The sequence below is a fragment of the Harpia harpyja genome, chromosome 9 (genome assembly GCF_026419915.1).
Source record: "Harpia harpyja isolate bHarHar1 chromosome 9, bHarHar1 primary haplotype, whole genome shotgun sequence".
Classification (NCBI taxonomy): domain Eukaryota; kingdom Metazoa; phylum Chordata; class Aves; order Accipitriformes; family Accipitridae; genus Harpia; species Harpia harpyja.
The window spans coordinates 36,306,160-36,327,739 of record NC_068948.1 but is presented as its reverse complement, the minus strand read 5'-3'; the positions used below and the strand labels follow the sequence as shown (position 1 = coordinate 36,327,739).

The window sequence follows — 21,580 nt, the reverse complement described above, 5'->3', positions numbered from 1 at the left end:
GAAAGGCAATATCATACTGTTAACTTGTTATGTTTAATGTCAAATCTTCCAATATTTTATTTTTTACCTTAAATCCTAGTTGTAGGAATAAAATAGTTCACTGAAATTATGTGATTTTTATCCTGTATAAAAGCTTTTCCAAAAAAGGTGGAAAATATTCATTGATTGCACTCTAGCTCAGAAACCAGAAGGAAAAGACAATCACATTTGTTAAAATAAAGAATGTCTCTCTACCTGTAAGATTGTTTTGAGGGCTTTCAGCTTCTGGGTTTTCTACACAAGAGACTGGTAGAAGAACCCCAACCCAGAGACATAAAGCTTCCAAAGACTGCACATCGGTAGTGGAACGCTTCTCTCAGCTTTGTCTTCCCATACTGTATTGAAGACTTCAAATCTTGCCTGAAGCAGACATGTTTGTGTGCATTGTTTTAGGGTAGACCTGCACAGGAAACCTAAAGGTAGCATGTTTTGATTGCCAAAGTTAAAGAAAAAATACACAAAAAAACACATAAAAAGGAGATTAAACGTGGATGTGAAGTTTACACCCATCATCATCTCTTGCAGAGGGATTTTCACATCACCACTGGCTGAATTGGAAGAAGTTATCAGCATTTCCAAAGCAAAGGCTTATTGCGTGGTGATGAGCACCAAAGAAAAGCCCAAATAAATTAGCCTACCATAACACATAGTGTTCCTTTCTCATTCTGTGCTTTATATTCCTCAGATGTCAGTATTATGGTCTCCTTGTTGGTGATCCCACATTTTTTACTTACACATCCTATACACGTAATTTCTTGGATGCTATCAAACATGCCAAGCAGAAGTAGTTTATTGCATTGCAAGTGCCTGTTTATGCAGAATAGATGTCATCTTTAGCTCTCTGGCAAATATGGAGAGGAATGCAAATGTGTCCTCCTGCCACAACAGTTTGACTCTCATGTAAAGGCTTCTTAAACCAAACAAACCCCCCCTCACAAATAAAATTATGCTCTTTCCTGAAAGGAGAGTTGTGGGTATTTGTTAAGAATTCAGCAAAGGCTAGACAGGCAATCTTTTCTTGGTGAAGATAAACTAAAAGATTATCAGGATCCTTTACTGACTACTTTAAATATAGGTGGAAAGACTGACTCAAAGGAAAAGGAAGTTTGAAACTGTTTTTTCTTTTTTTGGCTATTGTCTACACTAGCTCCGTTTCCCATTCATCTGGATTTTTTAGGTGTTTCTCACAAAGCACCTGCACACTCCAAGCCTCATTGTTAATTTTTCTATCATTCTCCTTTTATCTACATTTGACAGAAGTTCATTTTCTACTTTTCTCTCTCTCACACCCCTCTGTAACAGGTCATTTTTCTTTTTCTCTCTGTGATTTTTTTTTCTTAACAACTTCTAGTTTCCTCTTCCTGTTTTTTTCCCACCCAAAATCTGTTTAGGTGGGAAGACAATACGTTACTCAGTTGCGTGCTCTCAGTAGCATTGCAAAATGGATAAAGTCCACACACTTCTGGTACTGCTGCTAGGGATATGCTGCTATAGAGGAGCGTAAGTGTAATGCTTGTGTGCTATAGGGGAGCTCTAGGGTTGGAGAAGAGATTATTAAGCAGAAGGGAAGGAGGTACAAGGAAAAGCAAGTATACCAAAGGAAAGGCTGATTGTCTAGTGGTCCTTTGAATTCCCTTTGACCTCCTCATGTTTGGTTAGGAAACAAGTACTCTTTAGCAATGATATTAGGAGTAATGGCTTGCAATTCTAAAAGGGATTGGCAAAAAAGGGTTGTAAAACTGCTTTTAGTGAAATTGTTTAAATTCTGAAGAAAATACCATAGAAAAAGCTTTAAAAAACCCAAATAACTGTATCAGAAATTAATCATTTCAGAAAACTTTGGAGTTTTATTACAAAGTGGCGATGCTTTGTTTTCACTGCTCTTTGTTATGCCTTTATTCTACATCTCATATAATTTTATATTATTTCCTACCACACAAGGAAGAAGTTATTTTTAACACATACTGCCACTGCTGGCTCTGTGCAGTGGCAGCACACATGACAGCATGCCTTAAAACCTTTCTGCAACTCAACTGATAGAGCTGGAAATAGCTAGCATGGTGGTTTTATCTGGTATGACAACATAGCATATTATCTTACTTTGACCCAAAGATTTTTACTTATTTTTATATCACTTTCTTTCTGAAATGCCACCTTATTCCACTTTGTGCGTATAAATCATCTTATACACTTTGTAGTGTATAAATCACCTTATCCCTCTTTTTATGGGAAAGTCATTTTCAGTTTAATTTTCTCTCCTGTAAAATGGGGATAACTGTTTTCACAAACTCCCTCAGGTCTCATGGGGTCAGCTGTGCTGCTGTGTCCCTTCTCCCACACTAGAAAGTTTTTCCAGTTATCCCTGGAAACATTTTTTCCTTTTCTGAGCACTGCTGTTCCACGTCTTAGCCTGGCCTGTGCAGCGTTTCAGGCCACAGACTCTTTCGATACCCTGCAAGAGATGTGCTGGAGACCTGGGTACGTGCATGGAGGTAGAAAAGAATAAAGATTACCTTTGTCTCTTCTCCCCAAGGCTCTTTCATTAACATTCCTATGATACATCATGTTTAGCATATTCATGGCTTTAGGCTTCTTGTGTCCGTTATAGCCTTCTAAAGACAGTAATAAAACTTTATACATTGCATTATGAGAAACATTACATGCCAGGTCATTTTAGTAGGTTCAGAACGAATCTTGTTTTGTGAGCATTGTATAAAGATCAAAGCCGATACCACAGCTAGTGAAAACAGGAATGGGATACTTGAATTGACTAACACTGCCAATATCCAGTAGCTATTCTTGGATTTACAGGGTGTGTTCTTGAAAACCGTGTCTTGCAGGGCATACCATCCCTAGAGACCCAGAAGAGTGGCTGGTTCTTTCTCTAAAGAAACTTGACATAATGGCACAAGTGTTAGCAGCTGGCCAAGGGCCTTGATACCAGGCTCTCAGATTTAAAAGGACTCCCAGGCCGAAAGGGCAGAAGAGAAATTTTTTAAAAAAAATTTTGCCTCAGTCAGGGACATGTCAGAAGAAGCAGGTGCAGAATGGCTCTGCAGAGGTAGGAAATACTCCCCTAGAGACAGGACAGAGTTTCCCATTGTTCTTAATTTGTCAGAGCTTCTCGATCTGTTGTTAGACAGGAAATAAAAGGCAGATTAAGAAATACAGTACCAATGTGCCCGTGCTGTCCTAGCTGACAGGAGGAAAGACCAGACTACTCCATTCCAATGAATTTTTTGGGTTTTTTCTGTCGTCTTTGTCTTCGGCTTGCGCTGAGACCCTTTAAAAATGCATCTACGTGGCACACAGCTCAGCAGGACTCTGTTCACGAGGAGAGTTTATTGGCAACACAGTGAACTCCATTACAGTTTAACTCTCAACTATAAGCAGCAAAACCCTATGTGAAGGATTTTACTTTAAATTAGCACCAAGAACCATTTCGCTTTGACCACTCTTCAGCTCAGCTTGGATTGCTGTTGTGAACCTTTGGGTTTGTCCATCCTAAACTTTCTAATCATGTAGCCTCCCATATTGTAACTAACACTGTTGCTGTACTTGGTAGCAATAATGGGTTTAGCGTTAGCAAAGACAAGCTGCCAACATGCTATTGCATTATAGAGACCGTAAATTGTATGCCTACTTCAAAGAGGATTAGGCAGTGCATCATTTCAAGTAGCAGTGGCTGACTACCCAATAGAAATATTACTATTGTATCAAGCAGCCTTGACTTTAAAAGAAAAACCACAACTATTTTTATGTGACTGAACTCCAGTAATGAATACTATTTGTCCAAATTTCTCCATTTACATTTTTTAACTGTATTTTCTGAAGGGTAACTTTTTGGCTTACGAAAGATTTCAATTGCTAAATACTGCTTAGGAAGGCTGTAAATTGGGGACACAGATCCGTGGGACTTGTACATGGAAGGATCATCATAGTAAGTGATGAGTAAAGTAATTAAACAAAAGTTCCTGACCTGGTGCTGACAGCCTGGGTGTGATCATAGGTCATGCAATACTTTGACATTTTTTTTTAATACATCTTTAGTAGCAGTAATGAGATTCTTATTGATTTTTGAGGTGCTTTGTAATCTTGTCATTTGGAGGTGTTTAGTATTTCTAAGAGGAACTAGTTCAAATAATTTCTATCAAAATCGCATTTGGTAGCAAAATGGGGGTTTTCTGCTACAAGAAATGCTTCATTAAAATACCTGCTTTGAAGGAGAAATGAAAAGAAATATTTCCATTCTTTTGGGGTTACTGTAGTTGTGCCATGAGAGCTGTAGTTCAAGAGTATAAGGACCATGCTCCACTTCTCTCTCCCCATCTTTTCCACTGCCTTTCACTCCCTCCTTTTTTTTCCTGTGTCCTAATCATTTTATTCCTTTTCTCCTAATCTCCAACATACCTGGAAAAGATGAAGCTGATTGCCTTTTTTGACAATCATTTGGTTTTTCTGTGGTATTCTGCCCTGCAGTCCCCTCCTGTGCAGCAGTCCCTTGCTGCTGTTACAGGACACATTTCTGGTGACAGCACCTATTCTGCAAAGCCGGTGACAGGTAGTAGCAGACACCAATGCAATAATAAAGAAAGGCACCCTGAATAGAATCACAAAACCAAGGTTCATTGTATGAAGATTCAATTAGTTCTTTAAACACAGAAACTGTGATAGAACATACTGTATACTGTACAAAACAGGATCACTGCCAAGTATTTGTAGGCAATGCATCGCCTATTCCTGCTCATGCAATTAAGGTAACCGAGTTTCAGCAGTCACAGCTGCATAAAGCAGCTTTCTGATCCTACCTAGGGCAGCATGAAATAAGACTGCATTCAGTGCTAGTTTAGAAATTGTGCTCTTTTTTTTTCTGACATGAAGAAATGAGAAATTGAACACAATGTGTTCCATTTTGGAACCACAGAGGCTCCTTTTAAATTCCATCCAGGATGGGAACAACTCAATGCATCCAGTAAAATCCAAACCTTAAAGATGATCAGATTAAACTCTTCAAGCGGTGGCTTTGGATAATGCATTGGATTTAGCCAGCATGATAAAAATCTCTGAGTATTTTGGGAAGAATCCCAAACTGAGGCTGTTGTCATAACTGGTCTTCATAAAAAATATGCTTAGTTTTAGCTCTTTTTCCACATCAGCTGGGAAAACCTGCTGGGTTTTGGGCACATTCTGGGATTCTCTACTCAGTTGCTGAAACGTTTCCTCTTTTTTCTAGTTGCACTGTCCAATGCAAGTGGCTTGTGGCACTTCAGTGCTGTGCCATTCTTTCTCTGCTTGAGTATTATCCCACTGAAAGAAATTCTGCTCTTTCCTTTCCCCTCCAGACAAACACTGAAGGTCTGTTCAACCTTCAGTGCTTCAGAGGTAAAAGCACTGTCATTCTCAGTGTTCCCTGGATTTCTGCACTGCTAAGGAATTCTGCATTCCTCAACAACTTTACAGTAAATTGAGTATTTTCTTGTCTCTATAAATGCCACTGGACTATGGAGCTCACCTTGCCAAGATACACAATAGACGCTTCACTGCATTGCTTTCTATACAGTAGCTGATTTTATAACAAGCTTTGCAGCAATTGCACCTTTCCAATTTTCCATCTTTACATTTCTGCTTTATGGTATTCGCTTATATGAACCATCTAGCCTTAGGAAGGACAGCATGTAAAGACAAGGCATCATTGATAAGGTATCAGTAACCCCAATGTTGCTAGAGTATCCTGGAGAATCCCATCTAGTAACTCTTTGTTCTTTTCTAGTGTTTTTTACTCAAGGATCCTGGCAGGATTGGCCAAAATTAAATAATCCAATTTTGTGACTCTCCTCTCCTGCAACAAGCTAAATTATCTATAATTCCTAGTTTAGCAAAAGACAAAAGGACCTTCAGACAGATGTTCACAGCAAGGTAGCAGTAGAACCAAAAATTAATTCCAAGTTTTCCAGTCCTCTGCTCCCTGCTGCCCTGGTTCACAGACCCCATCCTGAGCTTTGACCTCTCTTCCATGCCTCTCTTTTTAAAAAGTAGAAAATACTTTTAATGTAGTGGTTTCCCATTTCAAGGATGATTCCCTTTAGATTTGCTCATGTGTTGCTTTAACAGGGAGGAAATACAATGTGCTCATTAAAGGGAGAGCCTCGGAGTCAGGATTTTTAGGCTGTAGCTTTAGCCTTAGCTTTACCTTGATTTGTTCTTGTTTCTCCACCTGTAAAATGGAGCAGTGCTTAGTGATCCATGTCACAGGGTGTAACTAAGGCACTTGAATGTGTGGGAAATACCCTGAAACCTTAAGACAAGCGCAAATGATTAATTCATTATTAAATCCATCATCCCACCAAATCCTCTCTTTGGAAGAGCCTTAATCCAATGTTTTATTAATATAAAAGCAATTACATTTCTGGCTTATCAGTCATGCGAATGGAACATTTTTTTTTCTTTCTTTCTTGCAGTGCGGATGGTCCTTCCTCTGAAATCATGCAGATTGATTTTGAAATTGAAGACCTAACTGACCTACCTGGGACCCAGCTCATCACATGGCAGGTGGAATATCCTGGAGATACAACATCTGATCTAGGAATCTCCAAGATCTACGTAAGCCAGAAGGACCTAGTAGGCATTCTCCCTTTGGCTATGGTAAGAAATTGTCTGGCATTCTGCAAGTTTTTCGTATTGCTTTACAACTCTAGTGTCTGACAGATGCAAATAATCTGCTGAAAGGGGAGGGAGGGACAGAAATTTTCAGCACCTTGCTAAACAGGTACCAACTTCTGAAGTTAGCTTCGTTCAGTGGTGAAACCGCATGAGGGGAGACCACAGGTTCCCATGGAAGGCCCAGCCATGCTCTCTTTCACCAATACACTGACTTCTTGGAGGCAAAAGCTGAGTTCATGACATTTCCAGTGTTCAGAAGTCACTCTTGTTGCATGAAGTGCTATACTTGGACACTGAGTTCAATGTGGTGTATGTCCTACTTGAATCGCAAGTACTCTTACATTTGTTTGGTCTAGTGTTTAAGAACTTCCTGAATCACAGTTTTTTCAGGTTTTGAATTCTGACTCCATATTCATTTGAGAGTGAGAAGAGAAAGAAAAGTCATAACGTGACTTCTGAGTAGATTTTAATTACCTGGGGAACACAAAATACAGTACGTAGCCAATGTCCGTTCTACATAAATGCATTCAAATGGGTTGTTTCACCGTCACAGTGCAAACTACAGGGCTTGAAAAATACCTGATCCTTTAGCCTTGTTCTTAGCTAAAAAAACCTGTTAGATACCCAAATTCCAAGTACAAACAGAAATTTTGTGCATTTCCTCTTCACTTTCCTTCACATTTCTTCATCGTTAGGGATGAAGTATACTTGTCTAAGGTGTGGCTGTGCCCCATTTCTGTGCTTGGACAATCTATTAGAAAATATTGACATATGATTATTTAACACTGAAAGAAAAACAAAAATTAATCTTGGAGCATTTAAAGAAACATAACCTGGATGTTTGCCTAGTGTTAGCCAGTTAATTATGCCATTATTGAAGGCTGAAGGTGTTCTGTGCACTTCCAGACTCACAGAACTGGCTATTATTGTTATTTACCAACTTCAGAACTACTCAGATGTAGATACAGAGATAGATTCTCCTGGCTGTTGCTACAAATCAACTCACTCTCTTCATTTCCATTAAAAGATGAACAAAAAAGCCCATTTTCCAGAAGCACAAAAATCTATGCTCAAAGGTCATGTGAAGACTATAAAGTTATCAGTAGGTGGCATTTTACAAGGCAACAGGTGTTGGGATAATGGGTAAGAGAGAAAGCAAAGATAAATTGCAGGGGTCCCCTAATTACTGACAGACTGGGAATAATTTTAACCTTCTTTGCATTAACTGGAGTGTCAAGGAAGAAACTCTGGGGTATCACAAATCTCCAAATCTTTGTTGTACTTCACTTTGTGCTTAGGAAATGATGATTCAGGTGCAGACCTTTCGAGACACCTAACTTAGATTAGTTTGGTACTTCAGACTTCCCTGTGATCTTAGCAAAGCCAATTTGTAATTTACAAATTTAAAATAAATAAATTCTACTCTTCCATTTAGGAGGAACCACAGTGAAAACAAAGTGTTATATTATTTCTCTGTTTCTGGAGACTCGGGTTAATTTGGGTTAGTTTTGCTGGGCTTCTTAGCGGAACATGTAATTTCATGTTTAGAAGCACCAAACAGAAATGCTGTTGAATATTTCAATTACAGGTTAATTTTTCAAAAGAACATTTTATTGCTTTAACATTAGGCAGAGCTTTGTTTTTTTAATAGACTAGCACATACCACCTCTGCACCATCTTTGTTTTCTGTAGTCTTTTCTGCTAGCTGTTATGGATTTGTAAATTGCAAAGCAAAAGATTGGCCAATTTAAAGCTTCCCGTTTCCTTTTTTTTTGAGTTACAAAATGCTGTAATGGAAAGACTTAAATGTATATATCAGCATCAGGACACACTGGAAATGCCCACTTTCTGCTGAAGTTATTAGGACACTTGCTGCACTCACCTTACCTTTCTCCAGTGCATTTTTTTTTTTTCCTATGGTATATTAACATTGCAGCCTTTGAGACCCCTGCAGGGCCCTACACCAATAATGGCAACACAAGTCACAGTAGAGCACTCAAGGATATTGAAGAGAAAAGCTGTACGGTGTATTTTATGGGGGTGTGGGTACCATGAAGGCTGATATTTCTGGTACTTTAATAACACCTTTTCTAATTCTGAAGTGTAACAGAACCTCTCTTGGTAAGCTGTGCATGGGACCCCAGTCGGCCCTTGTTAGCAGAAGGGGAATAGCATGGGAGAAAACATTTAATTTAAGAACATTGTAAGAACCTGTGAGCACCTGTTTGGATATTCACAATGCATGATCCTTTCCCTTAAGCCTGATGAAATACGGGTAAAGATGTTTAGCCAGGGTTATAAAAAGTTATTGGCCTTTTACCATGATTGCTTTGCAGTGGCTCTTACAGCCACATAGCAATGTCTTGCCTTGTTGACAGAAACTCAAACATCCACTAAACCCCATGGAAGAGACAGATGTTTGTATGATATAATGTTCTTCATCAGCACAGTTTCCATGGTAATTTGTGCATTTATTGCATTGGCACTATTCAAAACTCTCCCCATATCCCTGCCAGCTTTCTCACTGCGAGGTTTGTGTCTCCAGGTAGTCTGCGGCCAGGGAACTGGAGAAGAGGGTCTTAAGAACACATTGATCAGTACAGGAACTGTAGAAACAGAGTGCTTTATTCTGGATGGAGAATTCTGGACAAGGAATGCCAGAGGATTACTCCATGGTAATTATTGAAAAATTGGCACTTTGGGAAAAAACCCAAAAATCACAAGTAAATAGTGAAGAAGCAAAAAACTTCTATGTTGTTCTTTTTTGTCAACTAACATAGATATTAATTCTCTTTAAACATCGTTCTCTTAACATTTACCTGTAATAGGGTATCCTTTGAGACAGGAACCCTAGCACCTCTTCAGGCCTTTGAAATATGGTATTATAAAGGTGTATGGTCCATTTGTTCATTAACTGTCTTGAACATGCTAAACTGCTGAGGTTTTTTGAGTTGAGGAGCTGCAATGTAGTGTGACAGCCAGTGAGAATAATATGCCTGAATCTTCTAGAATATGACATTATTTTTTATTGGCATCCTAAAACATCAGCTTCCAATTCCTATTTGACTTCTTTCTAGTGTTTATTCCCTATTTTGTTTCACTCTCATTTTGTTAGGTGATAAATGGCACAGGTTTAATCACTCAAATTGTACGTTTGGCGCTATTGATTATTGTTGCTTTTTAAACATTCTGTCAGCTCTTTCATAATTATGAAAGTTCACCTTTTGTTGAACCTTAATGATTAGGTGAGGATGAGAGACAGACAAGCTCTGTAGCCATCTGTGTACATACAAGATAATCCCTACTGAGAAAGGCAGAGGGCAGATATGACATGCTGGTAAATGGATAAGTTGAAATCTGTTCTGTAAATAATAATAATAAAAATGGTGAATAATAAAATACCTGGGCTGGTTCTTAACTGAACCAGTTCTGAATCTGTAAATCATCTGTCTTACCTGTGTATATGGCCTAAACCTATTCTATCTGTGCTCTCCCTTTATTTAATAATCTTATAAGGAATCAGGGCAAAACACCTGTTTCATAAATCTCATAGGGGGACATGTTGGTCCCAGGGTTGATAAATCCATAATCAGAGTAGTCCTTTGACTAGAAAATACACTGTTAACTTCACTTTCTCCTAGAATATAGAAAAAAATATATACAGGATGCTCAGTGTCCCTTCAGAAATTTCTTGAAAATGTTGCAGGTTCCTGACCTTCAATTTTTGATAAATTGTTGTCCGCGTACGTGTTTTAAATTTCTGAATCAGCAAGTTAATATTAGAGTCAGCCTGGCTCACACAAATGTAGCTGCCCTGCTATTCAAGACATTATTAGGTTTAAAGATATGGATGTGGACCAGCTGTTTCAGGTGGTGGTAGGACATATGAAGCTGATGAAGAAACCAGGCGGTTGGATCATGAGCACCCATGTGTATAAAAAGTCTGTGAATCTGGATTGCTTTCTTGAGAGACTCCCCAGCCCTTACAGATGAGCTGATTATAATACCAGCAATAATAGACTGCCCTGTATGATCTGTGCAACTAGGAAACAGCAGAAAAATTCTGCCTTCCAGAGCAAGAATCCTTGAGTACTGCAGAGTCATGGTAACAGTGGCAGAGTAGCCCTGGATTACCTCATACCAATCATGACATTAATATTTTGAAGTTGATAATTCAGCTTTCTTGCTGCCCAGAGAATCTCAAACTTGCTGGCAGGCAGGATAGCTTGCCTGGCACTAGGGCTGAATTAGCAGCTTTCACCTTACCAGGGTATAGCAGGACAGGCTCACTTCAGTCTCTATCAAACTCAGCTCCGGTCTGGGGCTTGGTGAGTTTTATATCCATCTGCCTGTGGAGTGCCTGTCTTCCCTTCTTACTGAATACGTTGGGACAGCCCTTAGGTATGTTTATAATCTAGTCAGCATCAACCTAAAAAATAACCTTATTATTAGAGAAGTGAAATGGACAGGAAGAAAAGATGGGATTTGAAACTTGATTAATGGTACAATAGTGAGGCTGCAGGCTGCTTGGCAGAGGCAAGAACTCCAAAGACAACCCTCCATCCCTCGCAGCCGTATTTTAGCAGGCAAAGGTGAATAGTGAACAGTGAATCACAGACTTGTATCAGCAGCTGAGCTTCCATTATCTCTCTGGTTTTGGCCCGTTATTTATTATCCTCAAGCAGTGCAACATCGGCCTCCAAGACAGTCAAGTGAGGTGTGAGGCAGAGAGAGATTTAAATCAAATGTAGAAAAAAACTCTGAGAAGGGACTCCTGATTTATGACAGGCTTAAGCTGAGTCAGTGACCAAAGTCCAGCTCATTACTTTGCAACAAACAGGTTGTAGTGAAGGCAAAGAATTATTCCTACTCATCTGACCCTACCAAGGAGTCCCGACTTGGTGAGCTGTCCCTGCTCTCAGAAACACGCACTCAGCTCTGTTCTTGCAGAGGAAAGCTACTTTGGTGCAGATCAAACTGACCTATTTTTAAGCTGCAAATGAAGGTGGTTTAAGCAAACTTGAGTGAGCTGTTCAGAAGAGAGATCACATTATCCTTCATCTCAGGTGACTTATGAGGTTAGTAACCTCCAGGAAACGGTCCCTGGTAGTGTTGGAGCAAAATAACCTTTGAAACCAGAGCAACCGTTTTTGCAATGTTTGTGTCACCACAGCTGCTATTGTATGAAACACAAGTGAAATATTTATTTTACAAAGTCAGGTTAGTAAACTAGCTGTAAAAAGGAAATGTTGTCTTTATTTGTTAAACAGAAATATTTTATAATGCATAGCATCTAACAAACTTCATATTTAAGATGATATTTTGTTAAAAGGTCTGGTTTGGTACATCCTAGCACAGTTATCAAAGTAACATTGACTGTAAACCCATTCTCCCATCGCAGATGAACATGCTCTTGTCCTCAGACCCATTAGAGCCATTTTGGCTTGTGAGAAGTTGTATTTATGGCAGTCATATTAAATATATTGTATCCAAAACCTGAACACGAGTTTAACATTATACATTTTAGATAATTTATTGTTTCAACTTGCTCCTAATGTTCTCTATAAAAAATTAACAAAAACGTTGACAGGAAGTAAACGTTCTACATACCATCAGCGTAAGAAGCTGGATAAATAGACCAAATAAATAAATAAAATCAATTGCTGCAGCAAAGAGGCTATCTATTATATAGGAAGCATTTCCATATTAAAAGTATTTCTAATAATTACAGGAATCGGCTGCCATGGCAGTGCCAGTCACTGCTGGATTTTAAAAATGCTTAGGGTATTAATGCCCTTATAAAAATATGTATCCAAAACATTTAATTTTTAGCTAGTGCTGTTTATGTTCTGTTAGAGACTGGATACGTAGCTCAGACTTAGCTACTAGAGTGCTCAGTGCTGCACAAACACATATTTAATTATAACCTCACCCTGAAGAATTCAGAAGCCAAACAGAGAAGGCTAATGATAAAAACAAAGAAAATATTGGTCCCTTCCTGCAGAAGAGCGATGGGGATGGACAGTCCTGCAGTCAACCAGAATGCCTTCTCCTAGACCAAGGTTTCAGCTTGGCTCTTTTTCCCCATTCCAGAAGATGTGATGGGTGGATCATGGTCCCTGGAGCACAGACCTAGTTGTGCAAGTGCTCCCGTTGCTGGAGCTTATGGTCCACGTGTAGCTCTAAAGACAGTGTGGCTGTCCCCATCTCATCCTTAGGTCCCCTATTCTACTCCAGTGCTTTGCCACTGCTCAGGTTGGCAGAGTGCTGCTGTTTTCTATCGGGAGCTGCTCAGGAGTACAGTGGGTGTCCGGGCTGGGGTAGTGGAACAGGATATTGGAGGCTTCCAATACAGCCTTTTCTCTACTGTCTACTATCTAAGCTGACCATTAGGATGCTTTTGGATGAAATTAATGCTTTTCTGTGGGAGAGCTGAAATGTGAATCTCCATTCGTGTGTATGATAGAGATGAACAGATTACAAGGAGGATCTGCTTTTGGCTGTGACTGGCCTGGGTTCTGTCTGGCAGCTGAGAAGTGCAGGATCACATCAGCCAAAATCAGCTGCCCTACTCAACTTTAATGAGTGAATATTTCTAGACACTTCCACTGACAGTCAGCTGTATGAAAAAGATGTCTAGAGAGTAGTTAAAAGCTTTTACCTTCCTAATTCATAGCTTTTAAATTGCAATTACAATATTCGGCAAGTTTTCAAATATTTAATTAAAATGTTACCCATTTCTGAAGAGGGACCTTTTAAATCAGAATGATTAGTGAATCACAGATGAAATCTATTCATGGGAAAGGGAGAAACCTTTGGATCATTGTGATATTGCAAGCAACCGTTTTCTTTTCATAACTATATCCCATTGCTTCCTAAAATTAGATAGGTCAAGGTCTTACAATTTCATATCAGAAAACAGACTTTCCGTTCTCCCAGTAACATCACTTGGCACCTACCATTTATGATTTTAATTCATCTTTCTTGAAAATAGATATCCAAGAGTACTACAGGATACCAGATAATGTCCCTTGCCATTGTTGTCTGTTTATGCACTGGAAATGTTTTTTTCTCCATTTCAAATGACACATTCATGGTTTTGGTACTGGTTGTTGGGGTTTTTTGTTTGGTCGGGGTTTGTTTTGTACAATGGCATACATTCATCCTGTGACTGAATATTATGTCCAGATCTTTCTTTTGTTCTGTTACTTCAGGCTGATGGCTCTTACCTGATGGCTGAAATTCTTGTTGTCGGTCCTCATGATTAAACTTTGCACTGTGTGTGACTGCATTTCATTCCATTTCTTTTTCCTGAATCCTTGGTTTTATCTGGTGCTTCTTATTTAATAGTTCAAACTTCTGTATTGACAATGCCTCCCAAACTGATACCATTAGCAAATTGTAGTAGTAGTCTGTTTCATCTTGTTCAAGGGTCATTACTGACAGCAATAAAAAAAAAAAAAACCTGTTCCCAGGCTAATTCTGGAATATTGTTGTATCAATCTAATTCTGGAATATTGCTGTATCAGTTCAGAGGAATAAGTTGTCTTACGAACTGTCGATCTCACACCTTTGCCTGGATCCAAAAGCCCACTCTCTGGATTGGTTCTCTGTGGTTTGGGCAATTTCAACCAGAAGGACTTTGTATTCAAAAGCTTGTTAATCAGTCTTTATGCAATGCATGAGTCAGATAAGACTCTGTTCCATGTTCTAATAACTGTAATGAGCCTGTCAGCTAATAGGAGAAAATGTTTCATCCAGTAAACACATAATAATCTGTTACGCTTCAGAAACTAATTGAATCACAGGTATCTGAAGCTACAAGCCATTTTTCCCATATGTAGATGTCAATTATTTATGCTTTATCAGAGCATGTGATATTGGCACCTATGTGTACCCAAATGATGGACCAGGCAGCTGAGTAATCCAATCCGGTGTGACAGTTCTGGTATTCCTACGTGACTGTGTTCAAGAAGTGAATATACTCAATTGCAAGGGGGCTAATGTATAGGGTTCATTTTCCAATTAGAACTGCCTGTTAAAAATGGCTTGGTTTGGTCTTCAACTTACTGTTATTATAACTGTTATGCTAAACATTGGCCTTGCTCTGGCAGGCTTCTATTGTCTAACTACCAACAGACAGATGCGTGAGTCACTAGCACATAGCATTTCATTTTGTATACAGAGAATGAAATGAGAAAATAATACAAGTACTTGGCAATCAAAGATGCCTTATCTCCAGAATCCAACAAATGCCATATTCTTTGGATTTTTCCTTCCAGAATTAATGACGACCCTGGGGTTCTTAACATTTGAAATAACAAGCAATAGCTCTTTCCCTTTACAATTAGACATTTCATTGACCTGTGGAGCATGCCATGAAACAGTAACTGTGTTCACTGTAACATCAATGCAGACATTTTGCTACTTAAATTCCCAAGCAGTGAAAACCATCAAGCAGGTCTTCCAGTTTAATCCAGTTCTTTTTCTGCCAAAGGTTACTACAGGCTCATGGAAAAAGATCTTGATGATGATGTTGTTGTTGAAGACAAGAGATGAGAAATCTGTATCTGGAGCCGCAGCTGCTAGCTGACTAATACCTAATACTGTAATCACCGGTAATATTAGACAAAAACTGGGTGACTGTTGCTTTCTGAGTTGGGGAATGAGTAATGAGGGCTTGGACTGGCTGCTGGCAAAGCTGCTGACAGCCACACAATTTGATGTGGAACATCAAAAACTGGGTTCCCTAGAGAAGCAGGAACAAACACAAGGGTATTTTTCTTATGAATTAAAGCCTAAGAAAAATGGCTTTGCATAACAGCTGCTGTTCTTTCTTAAGTGCAAGTTACATATGTTTTTCTTGATTAGATGCATGCAGTTGAACTGGGTTGAAACAAGCCCAATCCTTCAGCCCTGACAATCTTTTTGTGTTGCTCTGAAGCTGCACGATGCTATGAAATGCAGAAGGACCAGGAAAACATGGCAGATCTGAATTTAGAGCAAGTTTCACCCAGAACTTGTCCCTGCTTCAATGGATGCAAGATTTAGAAGTCCTGGCCTGTTTTCACGCTGCTGTAAAGCCATTATGAGTTTAAACCAGAAATAATTTGGTGGTGAATCAAGTTTTCAGAATGAAAATCTCATAAATACTTGATAATTTGATAATTTTTGTCCAGCCAAGTTTCAGCCAGCTGAAACAGACCTCATTTTCAGTAGGCAAGTGCTTTGAATGATTTTAAAGTTAGTGTGTCTTAAGATGTCTCGCACTGAGTGCCCAGAATCACCAGTAATCACTGAAAATATTGCACCACCTAATTTGGATTATTTTTCCAATACCTTTATATCTTTATGTTAACCAGATTCAGTTAATATCAAAGAAATTTCAAAAGTTTTTTTATTGGGGAAAAAATCCAGGGATGGTGTTTGCTTACTTTCATTGAAATACAGTCAGATTGGGTTTATAGAAAACCGATTACTTCCTTCTGTTCCTCTTTTGTTTCATGTCAAGTTTCACTCACAGGATTTTGTAACACAACATTGCCATACAGTGTAGTAGTAAATATTGCAAAACAATCTTTAATTCTGACTGCTAAATTGTTTTTACTGAAATACAAAAGATCACAGAAAGCTTTCTTCTATGCTCAGATTTGGCAAATCTGGTCACATCAGGATCCAGAGTTTACACTGATTTAAGAACATTCCTTCAAATATATATTCATTGAAGTGTTGTGTGTCCCCTCCCTCTTTTTAATCAGAGAATCTTTCTAAAGAGTGGTTAGAATCACAGAGCCCCTGAGGCTGAAGAGAGCTCCAGCTGTTAGCGAGTCTGATGCCCTGCTCAGAGAGGCAGTTCTTCTGGGCTGTGTCCACTTGACTTTTGAACACCTCCAAAGATGGATATCCCACAGTCTCTCTCGGAAAACTGTTTCACTGTTTGATCACCCTCATGGTAATTGGTTTTTCCATGTATCTAAATGGAATTTTCCATGTTCTAACTTGTGGCCTGTGCCGCTCTCCTACTGCCATACAAGCTTGAGAACAGTCTGGCTTCATCTTCTCCATAGCCTCTGATCAGGTAGCTATAGAAAGCAGTAAGGTCTCCCATTTGCCTTCTCTTCTTAAGGCTGAACAGGCCCAGCTCTCTATGCCTCTCCATGTTCATCGTGTGCTCCAGCCTGCGACCAGCTTGGTGGCTTCGCACTGGCCTCGCTCCAGTGCGTCGATATCCTTGGCTTGAGCTTCAGCCTCTGTTGGCTTCCCACCTCTTAATTGATGTGGTTATGAAAAGATTTTTCCCTTTTGGCATAATGAAAGGGATGCTGCCTTAATTGGTTCCCTTCAGATTAGTGATTTGAATAAAACATAGCTGAAAAAGAAGCAGCAAATTACTCCCTACTGAAATAGATCCATCGCCACTGTGGTGCTGCTTGAGCAAAGCAGGTGGGTATCACTCTTTTCAGCTTCTTGACACAATTTTTAGATGTGTTTTGTGATTTTGAGGTATGATTTGGAGGTTTGGGGCTTCCCATTTTACTTTTTTCTTTTGAGGATTAAAGCTTTTGAAATTATTTATTTACGAGCCATGAAAATCTCCCCAAAATGGATTTTAACAAGTGTGTAATTGGATAATTTGACAACTGGTAAGCTGAAGCCCCAGAGATCAGGAATTATGCTTCACTACAGAATAGTCGTTCTTCATGTAGAATTAATTAGATTTCCTCTAGATTACAAGTAGTAAGAGGAGTAGTCAATTAAGAGAATTATTCTCTGACTTTTCCATCCTCCTTTTAATTGCCAGCCAGTGGTATTAAGAATTCCTTTTTCTATGTGAGATGTCCTCAGAGGCAGGATGCCAGAAAGAGGATGAGGGACAATGGATTAAACACTGGCTAGGAACACTGGCCCATTTCAGAAGAAATGACTACCGGCTTTGTGTGCGACTTCAACTCACCTTCTGAGGGACTGATTATCCATTGGGCCTGAAAGCTGTGGGGTTCACGGGAGGCAGACAGCAAAACGAGGACAGGTTCTGATCAGTTGAGGGTAATGTTTTTCAGTGGATTGCTAAGTCAAGCAAAACTTACTCCTCCCCCACCCCACTCCCAGCTGGGTTAGTACAAATGCCTGTGCAGCTGCTGCGGAGCTGGGCTGAGGACTTGAGATTGGCTAAAAATAACCATTCTTTTATTTGTTGGGTCATTCTGAACCCAGCTCGGTTCCCCGGTTTGCTTCATCACCTGCCGCCCATAGAAAAGGAACAGTGGCACAATCAAAGGAGTGGTTAAAAAAGTGAAGGCAGAAGCCAGTTCAGGCAGCATGGCTCCTGAAATAACATCTTCAGGAACAAATAGTGGCAACAGCCTAAAAGATCTGGAGGGAAGCTTAAACCTTTGTCATGCGTGGAGATGGACAGGGCATGGACAGCTGAACAGGGTGGAAAAGCACTCTGCTCTGGCCAGTCCTCTCCAAGAGCAGGGACTGGGGCACAGCAATGGGGCTGTCACCTTTGTGGTGATTTTGTTTTGTTTTCCATTGCCCTGGGGCTGGGCAAAATGAATTTGACAAACTGGATTTATGTGCAGGACATTTCTGAACCTGAAAGCGTACGTACAGGGAGATCTTTGGTGTTGTACCTCCTCTTTCTCCTTTCTTTCACACTGGCTGTTGGAGTGGCTTTCTGTGTGGGATAGCAAACAGCAAAGGAGGGACTCAGAGGGGGGGGAATTTTGTTTAGATAGGAAGGGATAAAGCAGAGCAGAAGATGGTGATTCAGATGGATCTCTGAGTCATACATCATACCTCCTGAGGCTCTTTCTGATATAAGGCATCTTACGCTCTGCCTAGGGAGAAATTTAGTCTGTGGACTGCTCAGGGGTGTATTTTCAGGTGCTACTGAGTGTTGTCAGGAGGAGCAGTATGAACACATGGCCTCCAGAAGAGTGGTCCTGTTCACCTTGGAAGAAGGACAGTAGAGACTTGCCTAAAGGTAGATGACACGGACCCAAATCACCCGGAACTGAGATCTCAGAATTTAATGTTTACTGAACACAGAGAAAATAGATTTGTAAGAGGATGTTTTTTTCATTTTTGTGACCTTCAAAGAAGGGATGAGGGAAAAAAGTAAAATTGGAAATATGTATAGCTGCGATTTCAGAGTATCTAATGTTGTTTTATAATTACTGATGTCATTTCTAATTGTGAGAATACCAAAAACCAACAACATCAAAATGTGAGAAGTGTTCGTTTAAAAAAGCTTGACATTTAAAGAGACTAAATTGTAGGCATATAAGAAATGTAAATGTGAAATTAAAAAAAAAAATCTGGTTCTTTTTCGTACCACTTACTAGTAGCTCTATCATAAAATAACAGAATCACTACCCTGGAGTGGGATTCTGCAAAATTACTACCCTGGAGATACAGTAGTTACAGTTCAAAGTGACTTTTTTCTGCAATGCTAAACTTCTATTTCCTAAACCCATCAGGTCCAAACAGAGTCAAAGTAAGTATTTAAACCACTTTATATCTCACATGAAAATCAGCCCTGACAATTTGAAAATAGATTGCAGGACTTCCAAATGTTCAAACCAGCAGTAAAAAACAATAACTGTTAAAATATGTAGAAAAGCAGTGCAGTTCCATAAAGAACAGCAATACACTATACTGATAAGTCTTTTCATTGTAATTCATACTAAAAATCTGAAATTCTGCTTGTAATATTTGTGAAGAAAATTACCTTTGAATTTAAAAATAATTCTCTCTGTTTCAGTGGAAGAAAGGTGTGTTGTTTTCACATATGTATTTTCCCTTTGATCTTAAAAAGATGTCAGAAAGTGGAGTTAAGTTTCCTTGTCATAACTAGGTACAATCTAATATAAGTATATAGCCCTTTGCTGGTTTGGTGATAACAGGAACCACTAGAAAAAGTAAAAAGCTTAGACATGAGGGGAAAAACAAAGCATTTCAACATTTAAAACAGAGAGGAAAAAAACTGAACATATGTAAAAATATGTAAAAGTATACATCTAATTTTGTCATAAACAAACCCAGAAAAGACTAGATCTGTATTGCGGCTGGCATCCAAGAAAACCAAAGCTCTCCTATTTTGGGGACTTGGTTGAGCAGAAGCAGTAAAAGCTAGTGTCAAATTTTGTAGTTTAGGGACATGTTTTGTTCTGTGGTCTGTTAAATGATTTATTAATTTCTTATTGTAAAAAACTTAAATTTTTTAAACTTGGCTTTCTGAAGCAATTCTCAGCTTTCTCTCTGTCCCAGCCCCAGTCTAGATTCCCTTGGTTTATATAGAACAAGTGGAAGGTCTTTAGGAGAAAGAAAAAGTACAGTTCCAGTTATCTTCATTTCTGATGTAGCTTGTCCATATTAAACTGGGAAGATGTACATAAAGAATGAGAAAGAGTATTGTTGGTATTTAGCCAGGATATAGATGGAGTATTCTGTGAGTTTGAAGATGTTTCCTTTCCTTGCTTCTGTTTTCCTTTCCATGTGTCTCCGCAGCCTTATTAAATAATATGCTTTCTGAGGCAGAGGCTGCTTTAAATATATTATTTATGTGTAGTGTCCATAACCGCATGGCTCTGATTTCAGTTGGATATGCTGGGTTACAATATAATGCTAAGAATAACATGAGCAAGTTCAAGTAATGGAGATTGTCTACCTGCTCAGATTTTGCAAGGGGGCTTGAAGAAGTAATTCAGGACACTGTAATTATGAGACCTGGTGAACAGAACATGTTGCTAGGATTCTGAGCAATAAACTTATACAGAGGAAAAAGAAAAAGAAAAAAAGCCAGAACCTTCAGTCCTTCAAAATAGGTTCAGCTTTTTCTCATTATCTGACATGGAAACGTGACAATATCCAGTCTGACAATTTTTTGTTGTTGTTTTGCTTTTGAAAAATCTATGTGCTCAGATCACTCTGGTTACCCTTATCCTGGTCCAACACAAGGCTGTTCTGTATTGTCTGCTAGCACCTGTACTATGAAAGGAAAACATAACATGATTAGTCGTCAAGCAGGAATTTTACCTTTTTCATTTTAGGAGGAAGACCTGCCAAGCTAGCCTGGTTTTGTGACATTTCTATTTAAAAGTGCAGTAAGATAAAAAAAGAGAAAGGGTTTCCAGCCGGAAGAAGTGATTCTTCTTCCAGGATAAACTCAGCCAAATTACCGGAGGCAGAGGGAAAGCAGTGGTTCTGCAGTGCAGACTGAGATGCCAATTTCTGGCATCCCAGCAGCTGAGAATGAGGTTGAGTCTTATAGAAACTAGGGGTTTGTTATTGTATGGGACTGTAAGTCATAAAGAACTGGGCTAATAACTGGAAAAGATTGGGAAACCCCTGCACAAAATCTTTTCCTTTCACTTCCGTACATGTCAATAATACAGATTAACAAAATAGGTCGAAGCATCATCAAGGATCTCTTAGGAGATTGAGGAGGCAGATTTTATTGCCTTGTACATGCCTCTAATGGATTCTCACAGTCCAGAAGACTTCAAAGATTAAAGTAAGAGGATATGCTTTTCTGTTTCTCTTGATAAAATTGCACGGGGATATCAATGAAGAATGTAATCTGCGGAAAAACTCAGAAAATTCTAGAGTAAGGGTAAACTGAAATGGTTTTTCTTGCATTTGCCATTTATCAGGGGCACTGAGGTTTCTATCTGGCGCTCTGTCACCTTTCCCTGTCCCGTTACAAGCAGAGTGTGAATAAAACAGAAGCCAGCACTCTTCCAGAGACCTTGAGAGCTGACCTGATTTCATCACTGTAGTAAATTCCCTCTGGGCATTGTGCAACCTGATAGCCAGGTTTTTTTCTGCTTTTGTATTGCCAGCAAACCACCCCTTCATATGATTGCTACACTGA

At 39.2% G+C, this 21,580-nt stretch overlaps 1 protein-coding gene across 1 annotated transcript in view; it reads left to right on the top strand.

Annotated features, from left to right (window-relative positions):
- Nucleotides 1-21,580, top strand: part of TMEM132D (transmembrane protein 132D) — a 271,069-nt gene that overhangs the window by 166,190 nt on the left and 83,299 nt on the right. The window contains exon 4 of the mRNA XM_052797571.1: nt 6,498-6,681. Coding sequence (XP_052653531.1) covers nt 6,498-6,681 — 184 coding nt within the window. The remainder of the gene's footprint in view (nt 1-6,497; nt 6,682-21,580) is intronic.